Here is a 19,285-nt window from a genome sequence, read left to right on the forward strand (position 1 = left end):
GGGTTTGTCATAAATAGCTCTTATTATTTTGAGGTACGTTCCATCAATACCGAATTTATTGAGCGTTTTTAGCATGAAGGGCTGTTGAATTTTGTCAAAAGCCTTTTCTGCATCTATTGAGACAATCATGTGGTTCTTGTCTTTGGTTCTGTTTATATGCTGGATTACGTTTATTGATTTGCGAATGTTGAACCAGCCTTGCATCCCAGGGATGAAGCCCACTTGATCATGGTGGATAAGCTTTTGGATGTGCTGCTGAATCCGGTTTGCCAGTATTTTATTGAGGATTTTTGCATCAATGTTCATCAGGGATATTGGTCTAAAATTCTCTTTTTTTGTTGTGTCTCTGCCAGGCTTTGGTATCAGGATGATGTTGGCCTCATAAAATGAGTTAGGGAGGATTCCCTCTTTTTCTATTGATTGGAATAGTTTCAGAAGGAATGGTACCAGCTCCTCCTTGTACCTCTGGTAGAATTCAGCTGTGAATCCATCTGGTCCTGGACTTTTTTTGGTGGGTAGGCTATTAATTGTTGCCTCAATTTCAGAGCCTACTATTGGTCTATTCAGGGATTCAACTTCTTCCTGGTTTAGCCTTGGGAGAGTGTAAGTGTCCAGGAAATTATCCATTTCTTCTAGATTTTCTAGTTGATTTGCGTAGAGGCGTTTATAGTATTCTCTGATGGTAGTTTGTATTTCTGTGGGGTCAGTGGTGATATCCCCTTTATCATTTTTTATTGCATCTATTTGATTCCTCTCTCTTTTTTTCTTTATTAGCCTTGCTAGCGGTCTGTCAATTTTGTTGATCTTTTCAAAAAACCAACTCCTGGATTCATTGATTTTTTGGAGGGTTTTTTGTGTCTCTATCTCCTTCAGTTCTGCTCTGATCTTAGTTATTTCTTGCCTTCTGCTAGCTTTTGAATGTGATTGCTCTTGCCTCTCTAGTTCTTTTAATTGTGATGTTAGAGTGTCAATTTTAGATCTTTCCTGCTTTCTCTTGTGGGCATTTAGTGCTATAAATTTCCCTCTACACACTGCTTTAAATGTGTCCCAGAGATTCTGGTATGTTGTATCTTTGTTCTCATTGGTTTCAAAGAACATCTTTATTTCCGCTTTCATTTCGTTATGTACCCAGTAGTCATTCAGGAGCAGGTTGTTCAGTTTCCATGTAGTTGAGCGGTTTTGATTGAGTTTCTTAGTCCTGAGTTCTAGTTTGATTGCACTGTGGTCTGAGAGACAGTTTGTTATAATTTCTGTTCTTTTACATTTGCTGAGGAGTACTTTACTTCCAATTATGTGGTCAATTTTGGAATAAGTGCGATGTGGTGCTGAGAAGAATGTATATTCTGTTGATTTGGGGTGGAGAGTTCTATAGATGTCTATTAGGTCCGCTTGGTGCAGAGATGAGTTCAATTCCTGGATATCCTTGTTAACTTTCTGTCTCGTTGATCTGTCTAATGTTGACAGCGGAGTGTTGAAGTCTCCCATTATTATTGTATGGGAGTCTAAGTCTCTTTGTAAGTCTCTAAGGACTTGCTTTATGAATCTGGGTGCTCCTGTATTGGGTGCATATATATTTAGGAGAGTTAGCTCTTCCTGTTGAATTGATCCCTTTACCATTATGTAATGGCCTTCTTTGTCTCTTTTGATCTTTGATGGTTTAAAGTCTGTTTTATCAGAGACTAGGATTGCAACCCCTGCTTTTTTTTGTTCTCCATTTGCTTGGTAGATCTTCCTCCATCCCTTTATTTTGAGCCTATGTATGTCTCTGCATGTGAGATGGGTCTCCTGAATACAGCAGACTGATGGGTCTTGACTCTTTATCCAGTTTGCCAGTCTGTGTCTTTTAATTGGAGCATTTAGTCCATTAACATTTAAGGTTAATATTGTTATGTGTGAACTTGATCCTGCCATTATGATATTAACTGGTTATTTTGCTCGTTAGTCGATGCAGTTTCTTCCTAGCCTCGATGGTCTTTACATTTTGCCAAGTTTTTGCGATGGCTGGTACCGGTTGTTCCTTTCCATGTTTAGGGCTTCCTTCAGGGTCTCTTGTAAGGCAGGCCTGGTGGTGACAAAATCTCTAAGCATTTGCTTATCTGTAAAGGATTTTATTTCTCCTTCACTTATGAAACTTAGTTTGGCTGGATATGAAATTCTGGGTTTAAAATTCTTTTCTTTAAGAACGTTGAATATTGGCCCCCACTCTCTTCTGGCTTGTAGAGTTTCTGCCGAGAGATCTGCTGTTAGTCTGATGGGCTTCCCTTTGTGGGTGACCCGACCTTTCTCTCTGGCTGCCCTTAAGATTTTTTCCTTCATTTCAACTTTGGTGAATCTGGCAATTATGTGTCTTGGAGTTGCTCTTCTGGAGGAGTATCTTTGTGGCGTTCTCTGTATTTCCTGAATTTGAATGTTGGCCTGCCCTACTAGGTTGGGGAAGTTCTCCTGGATGATATCCTGAAGAGTGTTTTCCAACTTGGTTCCATTTTCCCCCTCACTTTCAGGCACCCCAATCAGACGTAGATTTGGTCTTTTTACGTAATCCCATACTTCTTGCAGGCTTTGCTCATTTCTTTTTCTTCTTTTTTCTTTTGGTTTCTCTTCTCGCTTCATTTCATTCATTTGATCTTCAATCGCTGATACTCTTTCTTCCAGTTGATCGAGTCGGTTACTGAAGCTTGTGCATTTGTCACGTATTTCTCGTGTCATGGTTTTCATCTCTGTCATTTCGTTTATGATCTTCTCTGCATTAATGAGTCTAGCTGTCAATTCTTCCACTCTTTTTTCAAGATTTTTAGTTTCTTTGCGCTGGGTACGTAATTCCTCCTTTAGCTCTGATAAGTTTGATGGACTGAAGCCTTCTTCTCTCCTCTCGTCCAAGTCATTCTCTGACCAGCTTTGATCCGTTGCTGGTGATGGGCTGCGCTCCTTTGCAGGGGGAGATGCGCTCTTATTTTTTGAATTTCCAGCTTTTCTGCCCTGCTTCTTCCCCATCTTTGTGGTTTTATCTGTCTCTGGTCTTTGATGGTGGTGACGAACTGATGGGGTTTTGGTATAGGTGTCCTTCCTGTTTGATAGTTTTCCTTCTGACAGTCAGAAGGACTCTCTGTTGGTCTGTTGGAGATTGCTTGAGGTCCACTCCAGACCCTGTTTGCCTGGGTATCAGCAGCAGAGGTTGCCGAAGATAGAATATTGCTGAACAGCGAGTGTACCTGTCTGATTCTTCCTTTGGAAGTGTCCTCTCAGGGGTGTACTCCACCCTGTGAGGTGTGGGGTGTCAGACTGCCCCTAGTGGGGGATTTCTCCCAGCTAGGCTACTCAGGGGTCAGGGACACACCTGAGCAGGCAGTCTGTCCGTTCTCAGATCTCAACCTCCGCGTTGGGAGATCCGCGGCTCTCCCCAAAGCTGTCAGACAGAGTCGTTCGCGTCTGCACCGGCTCCCGCTACTTCCCCTGTTGGTCTTCAGCTGTGCGCTGTCCCCAGAGGTGGAGACTACAGAGACAGGCAGGCTTCCTTGAGCTGCTGTGAGCTCCACCCAGTTCGAGCTTCCCAGCGGCTTTGTTTACCTACTTAAGCCTCAGCAATGGCGGGCGCCCCTCCCCCAGCCTCGCTGCTGCCTTGCGGATAGATCGCGGCAGACTGCTGTGTTAGCAGTGAGGGAGGCTTCGTGGGCGTGGGACCCTCCCGGCCAGGTGTGGGATATATTCTCCTGGAATGCCGAGCTTACAGCGCGTTGGGGTGAGTTACCGATTTTCCAGGTGTAGTTTTCTCATTCCCCTGGTAGGAAAAGGATTTCCCCTATGCGCTTCGGTGAGGCGAGCCACCTGTTTAGCTCGCGCTGTCGGCTGCAGCAGTGACCAGCACGGTTGTCGCACTCCCTAGTGAAGATGAACCCAGTTACCTCAGTTGAAAATGCAGAATCACGGTCTTCTGTGTCGCTCGCGCTGGGAGTTGGAGACTGGAGTTGTTCCTATTCGGCCATCTTGCTCCGCCCCTTCTCTACGGGTCATTTCGTTTAAAGTCGCAGTTTCCAAGAATCTTCACAATCTTAAGTGAGGATTTATTGTATTCATAACTATGGATTCAATTAATCAATTAACCTCATGAAGTAGGTACTATCTTTATTCTGATTGTACAGGTAAGGAGACTAAATTTTGAACCATGAAGTAACCTCTCCCACAAACATTGGCATGTAAGTGGTAATGGTTGGACCCAAATCAGTACCCAGACATTGGGCAATTTGTACTCAGGGCTCTCCACTGCTTTGCTTTTCCTCTGTGCATTAAGTGGAGGACTTGTCTCCTAACTTTGTAAAGGCAGGCTGAAATTTGAGGTAGTGGATAAGAAGCTAAAGAATATGACATTATGGGCTTGAGCTGTTTCAATGGCTATTTGTCCAGCTACTGTGATTTTTATTTAGACAATGAGAATCTGAAATATATTTTAACAATGTAACCTGAATATCGCAGAGGTACACAAAGTCCTGAGGGGGAAACATGCCCACTCCGCTCACGGAATAGCAAAGACTAAGTATGGGTGTGGGAGTGGCAGGGGTGGCAGGGGTGGCAGGGGTGGCAGCAGTGGTACAGAGAAGTAGCATGCCCTTTGCACAAACCTATCAGAACAGATACCAACTGGAGAATCTTCATTTTGGTTTTTCACTGACTTATGCTGAGAATGAAGTCTTTACGGTTGAGGAAACAATATAGCTTTTCGATTGTCCAAGATGGGAAACTGTAATTTTAGCTCGCCATAACTATGGCTAAATGCATTGCAGGTTTTATTTGAGTTTTAATAATTTTTGGCAGTGTGATGAGAATTTTGATGAAATAAAATGTTACATTCTAAACCACACTGATGAGTTGATTCTATATGTGATAGGTGCACTATAGTAAACAGTTTACTAAACATCAGAAGTAATATGACACAGTTTGCCTATTATAGGCCGAAAATGTTACTATGATAGAACACCAGTTTTGAAAAAGTAGCAAAAAAAAAAAAAAAAAAACTATTATAAACAGTTTGGGTCACAGAGAAAAGAATTTGATTTAAGTAGAATTTGGTAGATATTTCTATCAAGCATTAAGAACAGATTTAATATGAATGCCAGCTGCAAGTTAGAAAAGTGTCACTCCTATAGAATGCAATGGTTCAGACATCTGGGAGTGTCATAGGTCTGGATACCCTCTCAGAGCAGAAGAGTAATTGACAGGCATCAGCCCATATGATGGATGAAGAGATGTTCCATACTTTGAAAATGTTCACATTTTTTTTTAAATGCCCAGAGGAAACTAATTTAAGCTTCAATAACATGCTGGTTCAAAGAGAATACAATATTTTGAATATTAATATAAGACTACATGTTTCACTCTAGCAGATGAAATATTCTTTGCTCAAGGACAAAAGTCAAACCTTAACATTGGTCCTCCAGAAAACTCTCAAGTGTAGCTGAGTGCTCTACTCTGCTGTAAATAAAGTAGCTGAGCTTTGCAACTGAGAGAAGAAAGGTAATCAAAGTTATCCTGAGTTTTTAGGAACTAGGACTATAACAATATAATGGTATTTCTTGGTAATGGGGAAAGTTACAGCAAGGAAGAAAGGGAGTCTTCCCCTTGATGTACTAAACTTAAAATGATGCAAACACTCTGATACAGGTGTTTTACCAGAAGACAAATCACAGAATGTGAAAAAAGAGTAGCGTTGGTTTTGAAGAATATGAAACAGGGTTAGAAATAAATAACAAAGGGTAGATCCATGCTAGCTAAATGCAATGAGTAATTTTGGAGCAGGAAACAATTGATATACATTACAATACACATTATTGAAACAATTGGTGAAATGTAAATATAAACACATTAGATAATAGTATTGTATCAATCAATGTTAAATACTTAATTTTGACTATTGTATTATAGTCACGAAAGAGTGTCCTTTTTTAGGAAATACACACTGAGGTATTTAGGGGAAAGAGCATATTTGTACCTTACTCTTAAACGATGGTTCAGTGTGTGTGTGTGTGTGTCTGTGTGTGTGTGTGTCTGGAGACAGTGTGCACATGTGAGCACAAATGATTAAGCAAATGAAGGCAAAATGTTAACAATTGGTAAATCTGGATAAAAATAAAATGCACACAGGACTTCTTTTTTACTATATTCATGCAAATTTTCTGTGTTAGCATTATACCAAAATAAGAAATTACCAAAAAAAGATAACTCAAAAATATTCCCATGTAATTGGAAGCAATATTATAAAATCATACATTACATGGGAATATTTTGGGTTAGTAGCATTATTAAATAACATGAATTTAAAAAGTAATGAAGAAACCAAAGAAATACATAGAACTGAATATAAATAAAATAACATGAAAAAAATACGTTGGAAAGGAGAAAGTAGTCCTTAGGAGGAAATGTATAGCTCTTTAAAATCAACATGTCAGAAAACAAGAAAGCTTATCACCAAGCCGGCAGGGAATTTACCATTGTTTTCCTTTTCGTTCTTCTGCCACTTGGCTGTAGATGAGAGTGTAGCCATGGAAGTGCCCCAACTTTCTGGATGTAGGAGCAGAAAAGGGAGTTCCAGGGAGGTAGAAAGTACCAGGGAAATCAGAAGAGGAATGAGCCTAGGAAAGTGAGCCCCAACATTGTTTATGAACCTCTAAGCTCCCCCTTGAGCTGCACATGCTGGGTCTGAGCCTAGTCAGCATATAAAAGACTTTGGGAGGCTGGGCATGGTGGCTCACGCCTGTAATCCCAGCACTTTGGGAGACCGAGGTGGGTGGATCATAAGGTCAGGAGATCTGAGACCATTCTGGTGAAAACTGTGAAACCCTGTCTCTACTAAAAATACAAAAAAATTAGCCAGACGTGGTGGCGGACGCCTGTAGTCCCAGCTACTCGGGAGGCTGAGGCAGGAGAATGGTGTGAACCCGGGAGCCCGGGAGGCGGAGCTTCCAGTGAGCAGAGATCTTGCCACTGCACTCCAGCCTGGGCGACAGAGCAAGCGAGACTCCATCTCAAAAAAAAAAAAAGAAAGAAAGAAAAGAAAAGACTTTGAGAATTGAACTAACAGATCATCAGGTCCTAGACTGGCCAATGCCTGGACCACATAAAACAGATCCAAGTAGCAATCCAAAACCACCAAACCACAGCACACAGAAAGTGTGTAAAAACTGGTCACCAGAACATAACCCAATTGTCTATTAAAATTAAAATATCAACATTTTCCATAGGATTTAAACAAGACCCAGGGTATTATAACATAATATTTAAAATGTTCAAGATGCAATCCAAAATAATTCAGCATTCAAAGACCCAGGAAATCTCAACTCACGTGGCAAAAAACAATCGACAAACGGCAACATTGAGATGACAGTGATGTTGGAATTAAGTAAAAAAGACTTGGAAGCAACTATTATAAATTCTCCAACAAGCAATTATAATACTCTTAAATCGAAAAATAGGAAGTCTTAGCAAAGAAATAGAAGATATAAAGAAATGAAAAATGTTTAAACTGAAAAATACAAGTGAAACAAAAAAACTGACCGGACAGGCTAAATGGCAGAATGGAGACGGCAACAGAACAAGTCAGTGAATTGTAGAGAATCAATAAAGACTATTTCATCTGAACAACACAGAGAAAGTATTTTTAACAATGAAAAGACTTATGGTCCTACGACATAATTTTTAAAAACTCAACGTTCCTGTCATTGGAGTCTCAAAAAAGGAGAAATAATATGCTGCTGAAAAAAATGTGAAAAAATAATAGCTGAAAGCTTCCCAAATTTAGAGAAAGATATAAATAAACCTATGTATTTAAGAATCTCAGCAATCCCCAAACAGTATAAGCAATGAAATCCCTACTCAGAAAACACCATAATCAAAAATGCTGAAAACTAAAGACAAAGAAAAAATCTTGAAAGTATCTAGGAAAAAATAATTACATGAACAAGAATAATTTTTGTTTTAAAATAATATTGGATTTGCAGAAGAGTTGTCAAGATAACACAGAGTGTTTCCAGAAACTCTTCACCCAGTTTCCTCTGATGTTAACCCAAAAGGCCATGAGGAAATCTAAATGACCAGGTTCCAGAGGGAGAAGATACAGCAGTGTCTGGTGCCCAGAATCGACCAGATGCCCCACCAGTTCAGATCCATAGGAGAATGATCCTCCACATGGCCAACTCCATCCTCATGCAGCAATGCTCTACAAGCACAAGACAAGTTTGTCCTGATGCTCCCTGCCCTGACAGATGTTCAGGAACTTCCTTTGATTCAACCCCTCCACCTAAATGGCCCAAGCTTTCCAGGCTCTCATTGTGCAGACCCCTTCCTGTAAACCACAAGGCCCTACAGGTGCTGGACACTGTTGTTCTCACAAACACATCTCACGTCCACTTTTGCAGAGCCTGAGGTACTCCAATCTCGTTCGACTCTTTCATTCACTCTGCTCCTGTCTCTGTCTTGAAATGCTATTTCTTCCCCCTCTTTGCGTATCTCTCCCTCATCTTTCAGGTCTTAAATGTATGCCTTTGGAGAAGCTTTCACTGATTTCCTAGGTAAAATTAATTCCTCCTGTTCCTCTTTTTCATCTGTGCTTTTAAACTTTCTTTAAAAGCACTTATTGCAATATGCAATTGTATAACGATGTGATTATGTGTTGAATGTGCATTTCAGTATCTCCATGATGACAGGGATTGGATCTGGTTTTTGTTCATTTACTGTATCCAGTGTTCTCAGAGTCACCAGGGGAGGGTGGTTATGGCATTGGGTGGGACACTTTCTTGCACAGATGTATTAGATTTTGCTCAGTAACAAAGCATAAAACCCAGCCTTCCAGTGGCTTCTAAAACAAACATTGACTTCTCACTCATGGGTCTGTGGGTGAGCTGTCTTCTGCCTAGGCTTGGCTAGGCTCAGGTTTTGGGGTGGTTTCATTCTCAGGTCTGTTTGTCATTCAAAAGGTGAAGAGGAGGTTGTGGCCTAAGCATGTTCATGTTATGCTGGGCGTCACAGCAGAGGAGGAGGTGTAGAACAAAGGCTGCTCTCAAAGCCTCTACTCAGACCCGGACCACTCTCATCTGCTGGTATCCCGCTGTTCCAAAACCAGCCAGAGGGCCCAAGGTCAACATAAGGGAGAAATCAACCTCCCCTGCCTGTAAGACATAATGTTTCCAAATGGTCCCTTACCAGGCTGCTCTGTAACCACATCAGACCCTGGCACCCGGGACTGCACACTGCAGGCACCATGGTCTGGGCCTCACAATTCTTAGAAACAGGTTCCACTCAGAAGGCCATCGGTGTCCCAGGTGAGGAACGACATGCTCCAAATGTCACCCAGCACAGGTGTCGGAAAAGGAGGAAAACTTTGTCAAGGACCTTGGGTCAGTGCATTTCAGGAAAGCCCTGCCCCCACGTTGACTCCACAGTGTACTTTCACAAAGCCCCTTAGTATCAAATTCAAGGCTGTCACTTACTGTCAGCTGATGTTTATTGAAAACCTCTTGGGTGCTGGGAGGTGCACTTTTGGGTGGCAACACAGGCAAGAAACCAGGCCTGAGTCAGACCGTTCCTTTGTGGTTTTCCATCCCTCCTCCTTCCTACAGAGTTGTCCCTTTAATTTAGACTCATCCCCATAACCCCTGTGAACCAGCAAGGGACAGCCAGGCAGAGCCCAGGTGACATGAACATAAAACAAATGAGAGAAGAGGATTCATTGATACAAAACCAGGATGTCAGGAACCGTCACTTGAGAAATACATTCTAGTGCTTTAGAACTCTTGTGAATTATGTTATCGGGTTAGTTGAAACGTGGGAAGTCTTTTCCTAGCCATATGCAAAAAGATTGTCTTTACACAGTAGGCAGACCAGAAATACACGCAGAATGAGTGGGAAACCCCATATGTGGTAAGGGAGAAGGGGGAGTGCCAGCAACAGATGCGCCATGACTGAGTACTGGCCATGTCCACACACTGTGCTAACTGCAGTGGCTGCTTTACCGCGTGGTGACGCAACCCTATGACAGAGTACTGTTATTATCCCCCATAAACACACAACATACACAGGATTGAAATGCAACTTCAAGAGCTATGCAAACAAGAATAAAGCAAGCGAGTACACAGTATCATGTCTTATGAGTGTTAACTTTGGCGGCAGAAGACTTGGTTCTCGTCCTGTCCAGGCCACTGGAACCCACTATCTGTGGGTGCAGGTCATTTTCCATCATGGAGCTAATACCTGAGCTAAGCACTTAGCTGGGCATTATTTCACTTAATCCTTACAACTGCCTTAGTAGGTGCTTTCCATAGCTCTGCTTCAGCTGAGGTTTAGAGAAGTTAAACCATTTACCCAATATTTGAACTGGATATGTCTGACTCTACAACCGGTCTCTTCCATCCTATTTCGTCCATATAAGCCATAACTTGGGTGCCTTTGTGAACATCAAAAAAGATGTGTATAAAGTCACCTTGGGGAACGTTAAACCTAAGTCGATTAATATTACAAAATCAACTGAGGCCATGTAGAACTTCCTTTAGAAAATTAATACAGCCAATCATCATATTATTTCCCAAATGTTTACTAAGGTGCCTGTTGTAAGCATTATCTTATGTCATCTTTACATAAGCCCAGGAGGAAGCTTCTGCTCTAATTTTTAGATATTAACTTTCGCGTTTCAGGGAAACGCTGTTCGCGTGTGAGGTAAAGCAACAGGAGCCACTCTAAGGCGGCGCGGCATTGCTGTCCGGCATCCTGTATCTCGGTGAGTAGAAAACGCGGGAGCGGGAGGGACTTCCCAGCTCCCGACGCCAGGCACAGGCACAGGCGCCGCGTCAGAGGGAAGGCGACGTGGTTCAACAGCAACAGAGCCATTACTAGCGCTGAGCAGGGATGTAAGGGCAGAGCCGAGTTACCAGAGCTCTCCGAATCGAGTCCAGGGTCTCGACTGCCACAGACGGGTCGCCTCCTCCAGCCCCCGGGACTTTTCCTTGGGAATGTCCGGGCGCGGACCTACTAGCTCCAGAGCCCTATGGGTGATCCCTTTCTGCTGGGCAACTGGGGTTGCGCTTTACACTACAAATTGAAGACGTCACTTTTTCCATTTGTTCTGCAAATGTTCATCGTGCACCGTCCACTCCCTTACAAACTCAATGTGCCGGCGGCAAGAGGCAAGACCGCAGACCTGCGGGCGCTTCTCCCAGTGTCGGCCGGTGTGAGCGGTGGGCGAAGGTGGCCTGGGCACCCGCTCCGAGCCGCGGCAGAGACCCACAGCCTCAGGGCCCGGCCTGCGCGCGCCCGGGGGCAGCTCTGGCCCACGCACATGCACACGCACGGGAGCGCTGGCTCCCGCGTCCCCGGCGCCGGGCGCGGGCGGGAGCCCAGGAGTCAGCTGGAGGGAGCTCGAAGAGGGGCGGGTGCCCGCGAGCGGCGCTCGTGCTTAAGTTCCCGGGCTCCTTAAGCCCCGCCCTTGCCCCGCCCATTCCTTCTCCCGCGCGCGGGCTCCGCGCGCCCTAAACCGCGCGCGTGCGCGCGCGTGCGCAGGCCAGGGCCCTCCGGGGGCGGCCCCGTAGTCTACAACGAAAGCGTCGGCAAGGGCCCGGATTAACCCTTTCTCTGCTCGCCCACTCAGAGACCCGGTCGGGTTCCGTGCCTGCGCAAGCCGGCGGCGCGCCTTCCCCCCAGCCCGCACCGCGCATGCACGGGAAGGGGGGGGCGGTGGGGGTGTTCACGGCCGGCTAGACATTCTGTGCTCGTGCAGGAGGAGGGCTGCTACCATCAGGGACGTGCACGATTTCCCCCACCCCGCCCCCTCCCCAAACTCCAAAAAAAATCCAAAACACACTGCCACCCACCGTGCCCCCGCGCCCCGAGCCCATCCCGTCCCGGCCTGCGTTTGCTAGCGAGCGCGGGGAACCCACGGGAGTGTCTGTGGCTCTGCCAGGCTGCAGGTAAGCGCGGGCCAGGGTGCGGAAGGGGCTGGGGCCGTCCGTGAGGCGGGCGCGGGGGCGGCCGGCGCTGGCGGGGCGGCCCGGAAGACGCGCGTTCTCGCCGAGCTCTGGGGCACCAGCCAGCTCCAGGATGTGCGGCGGCCGCCAGCGGCGCGGCGCGGTGCGAGCGGGGACGGGCGTGGGCCGGGGCTGGGCGTGGGGCCGGGGCGCCCTGGGGGCCGCGCGGGCCGGCGAGCGGGCTCGGGGAGCGGCCAGGCGGTGGCGGCCCCGCGCGCGCGCTCGCAGAGCCTCGGCGGCCGAGTTCATGGCCGCCCCCGCTCGCACCGCCGCAGTGCACCGCGGTGGGGGTGGGGACGGCCCGAACCCGGCGCGGAGCGCGGCCCGCCGGGCGCCGCCCCTCGGAGCCGCGGGCCCCGCCGCGCCGCCCCCAGCCGCCGGCGGAGGAGGGGGCCGGGACCCCAGCGCACGCACTCCCCTGGGTGCGCCCGCGGAGCTTGGGTTAGCCGGCCGCGCGCCGCCCCCGCCCCCGGCCGCGGGAGGGCGGGGGAGGGCCCGGCGCGAGCTGGCCGGGGAGTGCGCGGGGCGCGAGCTCCGGGCTCGCGGGCGGAGCGGGGCGCGGCGCGGAGCTGCGGAGCCGGCCGCACGCCCGCTCCCGCTCGTCGCGCCGCCGGGGCAGCCGCGGGCCGCAGTCCCTCGTTGCGCGCTCCGAGCCGCGGTCCCCAGTCTGCGCTCGACGTCTGATTATGAAAGGGAAAGTGGCCCTTTCACCACCTGGCTCCCAGGCTGGGAGCTTTTGTCTGGGAAGGAGTGCACACGGCCTCATCCACTCCCCACCTCCCAGCCCCGAAGAAATTGAGAGTGAGGACTCAGTACGCCTTGAGGGCTCCCTGGGTCTGCTCTTAGCTCCCTGCTTCCTCCCCACTCCGAAGTTGCAAGCTTGCAACAAGGAAGTCGTGCAGCCGCCATTGTCGGGCTGTCCGGGGCAGGGGAGGCAGCTGCAGCTGCTTATGTAAGTTTTTGGCTTTGCGGGCAGCCGGCTCCCTGCACTGTAGCGCGGCTCAGCGCGCCCGCAGTTTGGAGAGCAATTAGGAAGGGGCAGCCTTATTGTGAAGGTGGTGTTGGGGCTACGTCTTTTCCTACATGTGCCTACACAGATGCTAGCAACAGCTGTCTTCCAGTTTTGACTCACCTGAACTTAGCGATTGGAATCTCTCAATGGCAAGGGAGGCGGGGCGGGGAGGAGGCCGTCATGGACACACATGGTCTCCTTTCCAGGTCTCATACATCTTGAGAGAGAGCGGGGAGAGGGGTGGGTGGCCAAGTACACACTAGCCAAAAAAAAAAAAAAAACAGTAACAACACATTGATACGTTGTCATAGCTATTCTAAGGCCACTCCTCTCCCTGGTCCCATGCACTTGTATCCCACAAGCCCTAGGACGAGTTAGTGACTACAGTAGTAAGTGTCACAGTAGTAAGGTTTTTGCATGGGGTGCCTAGTCTCTGGATGACTACAGGCCTGGGGGCTTCTAGGGAATACGGAGGCAGAAGCACGTAGAATGATAACTCAAAATCATCTTTTGGAAATGTTGCCTAACCTCAAACTTCAGATGAGACATCCCGCTTCTACGCTGGGCAGCTCGGTGCGTTCACTTTTCTTTAGAAGGAGCTTATGGGTTTCAAGGTGTTGGTCTCCAAGTTGGAGTCTTGTTCCACGGTTTTTGTGTTAAGACTATTACAGCCCTGTCCTTTGCTCCTACCACACCAAACAACTTACCTGTGTGGTCACTGTTCAGTAGAGGAAACTTTTTGTTTTTCAGGATATGGGTCTGCAGGATGGAGTTCTTCCGGTAAGAGTTAAAACTCACAAAAAAGCTAAAATTCTTTCACCCTTCTTGTAGGGATAGAGGTAAAAACACCTGGATTTCTCAAATACAGTCTTAAAGACAAATGTGTGTACTGTTAATACATCACACAGGTGCAGAAAGAAAAAGCAATCATTGTTCCCTCTCCTCCCATGTTACCTGTTGGGTTTATGTACTTCTGTAGCTTTATTTATAAAGGTATATACTTCTACAGGTTTATATGAGTCTAGAGAAAAATGTAGAGGGCTAACATACCCAGCGGGAAATGGGATGAGTGTAGGGGGCACGGTGCACTTGTTTTTTTCTGTATCTGTGTAGCCATCAACAACTGTACAAATGTGGACATGGGCTTAGTGTGTGAGGAGAAATCTCTTAATGGTTCTCCAACCCCTCCTTCCAGTACCTAGGGCGCAGCCCCTTTATGCCCGAGTGCTACAGCCCTTACCTGTTCTAGTCCATATCTGTTCAGAACTGCACTTGATGTGCCAGCCACCTACCTGCCCAACCTGAAAATGCACAAGAGAGGGAACAAGAAAGTTTATTTTAAAAAAATCAATTCTTGGTTTAGGATTTGGGATACCGGAAGATCCTACCTCATTCTTGTTTGTCCTTTCCTCTGTAGGTCTGGCGTGCTCCTGATCAGAGTTACTCTGATCTGAAGATTTTGGCGTTTAAGGCATTAAGATACTAGCCTGAGTTGTTCATGGTAACTATAACTTTGGATATTAAATCTTGATGAAAATGACTTGGCATTTGCTTTAAAATATATCTACCAATTCTGATTGTGCACGAACACTTCTTTTTGGGGGAAAATACTTTGCAGAATAAAAGTGAAACAATGTTTTTAAAAAGGAAACATAGAGAATGCTTTAAGATGATCAGTTTTTTAACATGATGACAGAGATCCTTCATGCCAATTCCAAATTTTTGCTTATAAAATACTCTCAGCACTTATCAAGTATGTACATCTGGTGTTTGATGGCACTTTTATCTGGATGCCGGTAGATTGGCATCTGGAGACAACAAAGCCACTTCCCAAATGTCATCTCATTCTCTTAAGGTCAGATTAAACTTTGACCTTCATTTAGAAGTGGCCCAAAAGTGCTGTGGAAAAACTAGAACACAACACTCAATGGGATATCTTGGCAGTAATGTTCCTCTCTAGTTCTGCAATAGTGATTTTTTCCTTCTGTCAAGGAGGTATAACACAATTCATTATTTTGCTGAATCCTCCATAGAGTAGATGGAATAAGAGTAGGTGTGCCATACAGGACTAGAGGATCATTCCCTTGAACCTGTTTCTTTTTTTTTTAAGACGGTGTCTCACACTGTCGCCTAGGCTGGAGTGCAGTGGCACCATCTCAGCTCACTGCAAGCTCCGCCTCCTGGGTCCACATGATTCTTCTGCCTCAGCCTCCTGAGTACCTGGGATTACAGGCACACACCACCACACCTGGCTAGTTTTTTGTATTTTTAGTAGAGATGGGGTTTCACTGTGTTGGCCAGGCTGGTCTTGAACTTCTGACTTTGTGATCCGCCCACCTCGGCCTCCCAAGGTGCTGGGATTACAGACTTAAGCCACTGCACCCAGCCTGAACCTGTTTCTTAAACCTTGAGTTTGGGTTATTTGATTACCTCTAGTTGTCAGGAAGCACTGGTTTTGTAGCCAGATTGTCTGTATTTAAGGCCCAGCTCTTTACTAAATAGCTATAGAATATTGGGCAGATTTCTAATTTTGCTTATAAAATGAAGATAGTGATATGTGCCTCATGAGGTTACCTGAATATTAAATTAATTAAAACATGGAAAGCACATAGAACAATGCCTGGGATATAACTAGGCAAATAGTGAATTGAAGATGAATAGGAGTAACAATATGGAGATCCTTGAGTTGGGATCAGTCTTTTCTACCCGTATTCAAAGACTACTGTTAACATTGACTTTCTGAAATTGTTAGGTTCCATAGATTGACCAGGAAATGAAAATGTGACCGTGTTCTCTGTATGGACAAGTACTATTTGTAATTATGAAACTCTCTTTTTTTTTGGTAGGAGTTTTTCATCAGTATGTCTGAAACCATTAAATATAATGACGATGATCATAAAACTCTGTTTCTGAAAACACTAAATGAGCAACGCCTGGAAGGAGAATTTTGTGATATTGCTATTGTGGTTGAGGATGTGAAATTCAGAGCACACAGATGTGTTCTTGCTGCCTGCAGCACCTACTTTAAAAAGCTTTTCAAGAAGCTTGAGGTTGATAGTTCTTCAGTCATAGAAATAGATTTTCTTCGTTCTGATATATTTGAAGAGGTCCTGAACTACATGTACACAGCGAAGATTTCCGTGAAAAAAGAAGATGTTAACTTAATGATGTCATCGGGTCAGATTCTTGGTATCCGATTTTTGGATAAACTGTGTTCTCAGAAGCGTGATGTGTCCAGTCCCGATGAAAACAATGGTCAGTCCAAAAGTAAGTATTGCCTCAAAATAAATCGCCCCATTGGAGATGCTGCTGACACCCAGGATGATGATGTAGAGGAAATCGGGGATCAGGATGACAGTCCTTCTGATGACACGGTAGAAGGCACTCCCCCGAGTCAGGAGGACGGCAAGTCACCCACCACAACGCTCAGGGTTCAGGAAGCGATCCTGAAAGAGCTGGGGAGTGAGGAAGTTCGCAAGGTCAATTGCTACGGCCAGGAAGTAGAATCCATGGAGACCCCAGAATCAAAAGACTTGGGGTCCCAGACCCCTCAAGCCTTAACATTTAATGATGGGATGAGTGAAGTGAAAGATGAACAGACTCCAGGCTGGACAACAGCCGCCAGTGACATGAAGTTTGAGTATTTGCTTTATGGTCACCATCGGGAGCAGATTGCCTGCCAGGCGTGTGGGAAGACGTTTTCTGATGAAGGCCGATTGAGGAAGCATGAGAAACTCCACACAGCGGACAGGCCATTTGTTTGTGAAATGTGCACAAAAGGTTTCACCACACAGGCCCACCTGAAAGAACACCTAAAAATCCACACGGGATATAAGCCCTATAGCTGTGAGGTGTGTGGAAAATCATTTATCCGTGCCCCAGATTTAAAGAAGCATGAGAGAGTTCACAGTAATGAAAGACCGTTTGCGTGCCACATGTGTGACAAAGCCTTCAAACACAAGTCTCACCTCAAGGATCACGAACGAAGACACAGAGGGGAAAAGCCTTTTGTGTGTGGCTCCTGCACCAAGGCATTTGCCAAGGCGTCTGATCTGAAAAGGCATGAGAACAATATGCACAGTGAAAGGAAGCAGGTTACCCCCAGTGCCATCCAGAGCGAGACAGAACAGTTGCAGGCGGCAGCAATGGCTGCAGAAGCAGAGCAGCAGCTGGAAACGATAGCCTGTAGCTAGAAGCAGTGGGACAGGGACACTTTGGGAAGTGGAGACTGAGATGACGTGGATCATGATGAGTGAATGCCAGTTACTATATTTTTGTGGAAATGTATGGAACATTGTACTCACTGGACTTCAGGCAGTGATTGGTTAGGTATTTTTAAGACTTTCAAGGAAATGATGTTCCTCAGTTCTGACCAAACTGTTTCACTGTCTTGTCTGGTGTCTAGTATTAATGTTGCCAGTAAGCACCCCTCTCCCTTTTTTTTTTTTTAATTTTAATTTGAGAACTCCTGTGTCCAGTTTAGAAGTGAGAGACTTCCATTTTTAATTCCTTTACACTCACCACCCTGGCAGGTTCCCTGCACAGAGTAATAAGTAAATTGATTTCCTAATCATCACAATTCTATGTGACTTAGGGTCAAATGAGCAGTTTTAATAACTTAATAAAAGTACTTCAGATAGATGCAGAAAATTGGTGAGTAGTTGACCATGAACACTGCGCAAATATAAAAAAAAGTTCTGGAAATGCAGAATGGCGTTAGATTTATATTTGGTTTGTTAATTTTATATCACTGTTTTTCACTGTTTTTGTGGACAAATAATGGTTGCTTTGCTGAAGTGTTTCTTCCTCAATCTTGATTGCCCTGTACCTACCCCAGAAGCTATAGTCACATGTCCTACAGGCCAAGCAAACCCACCGGGATGGTGGGGGGTCTTGGGGCCAAGCTGTTAGGTTTCTCTTATTTGGGGCAGTGCCACTCCACACCAGCTGGGATTTGTGAGTGGACCCGTGGTAAGAAGAATAGAAAAGGCTCTCAGAGATAAGGTTTTTTACATGTGTAACAATCCCAAGATTTCCTAGATTAAAATCTTAATTGATTTTGAAATTGGATTTTTATTTAGAATCAAAATGAGGACAAGAACAGATAACTTCTTCAGATACATTCGTGTAACTTTACAGAATGTCATCAAGCTTTGGGGCTCTCTGGGGCACATGATTTATCCGTAAAGGAGATGCAGTATGCTTACTTAAATTAATAAATTTAAAATCTTTTAAGTGTGTAAATAGTAGTGTTGGTCTTATGTATTTCAAGTAAAAAGTAGACAGCTGCACTTTTTTTGCACATTGGATTAAAATAACTTCCATCAGCAAACATCAGACTGTTTTTAACAAATATTAAAGATTGTCAGACCAAATGTTTATGTTTTCGAAGTATATTTCATCGCTGGTTACAGTTTTAAATAGAAGTTGATTGCCTTTTCATAACCATAAATGAGAATTAGAAACTCTGTTCCAGTTTTGGTGTACTAAATGTTCTTTTAACCATCTTTAGGAGTATACTGAAATGCTAACAATAGTTTGAATTGTGTTCTGTAAAAAAGTATTAGTCAATTATTTTACAATATGTAGAATTGTAGAAAATGTCAATTTTTCAATTCATTTTTCATTGCTAGGATTTTTTTTAAAAGATATTAAAGTAATTTCACTTCATAGCTTGTTGCATTAACACCTGTAATTCTATCGTGAAAGAAATTTTATTTTTTTAATGGGTGTGTATGTTATGCCCAAGATGTTAGGATGAAGATGCTACCTTTTTAAAATTTTTAGTTATTGGTACAATGTTTAATTTTACTTAAAATTAGTTTCTTTTCTTGAAAGTTGTTTATTCTGTTCTAAAGGTAGTCCTGTCACTGTGTTTTTATGCTATTTATAGAAGGGGAACTGATTGCCGTTCCTAGGCTGTTTTAACCAAAGCAAAGGAAAAATAATTTTAACATCTTGTTGATAGCTACTTCAACAAACCATATTTTGGGTCTTCATTTTTTGTATATAAAAGAAAATATACTATCATTCCTCTTTTCATTTTTTCCTAGCAACCTTCCACATACCCAGATTTCTACCAAAATGTATTTTCTGTGCTAGTTTCATCCTGGCTTTACAGAGTTGAAGTTAAACATGTGATATTAACCTCCATTGAAACCACATAGTCATGGTGGTAACCCCCAAAAAGAAAGGTTAGTTTTCAGCAGTCCGTATGATGCAAATATTTATTATTTAGCCTATTTTGCATGAGAAATGTATTTGTGTTATTTCT

At 44.8% G+C, this 19,285-nt stretch overlaps 1 protein-coding gene and 1 long non-coding RNA gene across 11 annotated transcripts in view; one reads left to right on the plus strand and one right to left on the minus strand.

Moving 5' to 3' along the window:
- Positions 1-13,224, minus strand: part of LOC115895514 — a 38,452-nt gene extending 25,228 nt beyond the window's left edge. Inside the window, exon 1 of the long non-coding RNA XR_004055713.1 lies at positions 13,132-13,224. This is a non-coding gene — a long non-coding RNA (uncharacterized LOC115895514). The remainder of the gene's footprint in view (positions 1-13,131) is intronic.
- ZBTB14 (zinc finger and BTB domain containing 14) lies at positions 11,561-18,386 on the plus strand. 10 transcript variants are annotated; one of them, XM_030926122.1, is made up of 4 exons: positions 11,613-11,942; positions 13,762-13,791; positions 14,429-14,512; positions 15,858-18,386. In XM_030926122.1, exons 3-4 carry the CDS (start codon positions 14,510-14,512, stop codon positions 17,202-17,204), a joined length of 1,350 nt encoding a protein of 449 aa, XP_030781982.1. In that variant the 5' UTR covers positions 11,613-11,942; positions 13,762-13,791; positions 14,429-14,509; the 3' UTR covers positions 17,205-18,386. The 10 variants fall into 10 exon arrangements, with proteins under 10 accessions (XP_030781979.1, XP_030781982.1, XP_030781980.1 ...); XM_030926120.1 differs by lacking the exon at positions 11,613-11,942 and adding an exon at positions 12,013-12,102; XM_030926116.1 differs by lacking the exon at positions 11,613-11,942 and adding an exon at positions 12,557-13,584.
- The last annotated feature ends 899 nt before the right edge of the window (positions 18,387-19,285 follow it).

The sequence above is a fragment of the Rhinopithecus roxellana genome, chromosome 21 (genome assembly GCF_007565055.1).
Source record: "Rhinopithecus roxellana isolate Shanxi Qingling chromosome 21, ASM756505v1, whole genome shotgun sequence".
Taxonomy (NCBI): domain Eukaryota; kingdom Metazoa; phylum Chordata; class Mammalia; order Primates; family Cercopithecidae; genus Rhinopithecus; species Rhinopithecus roxellana.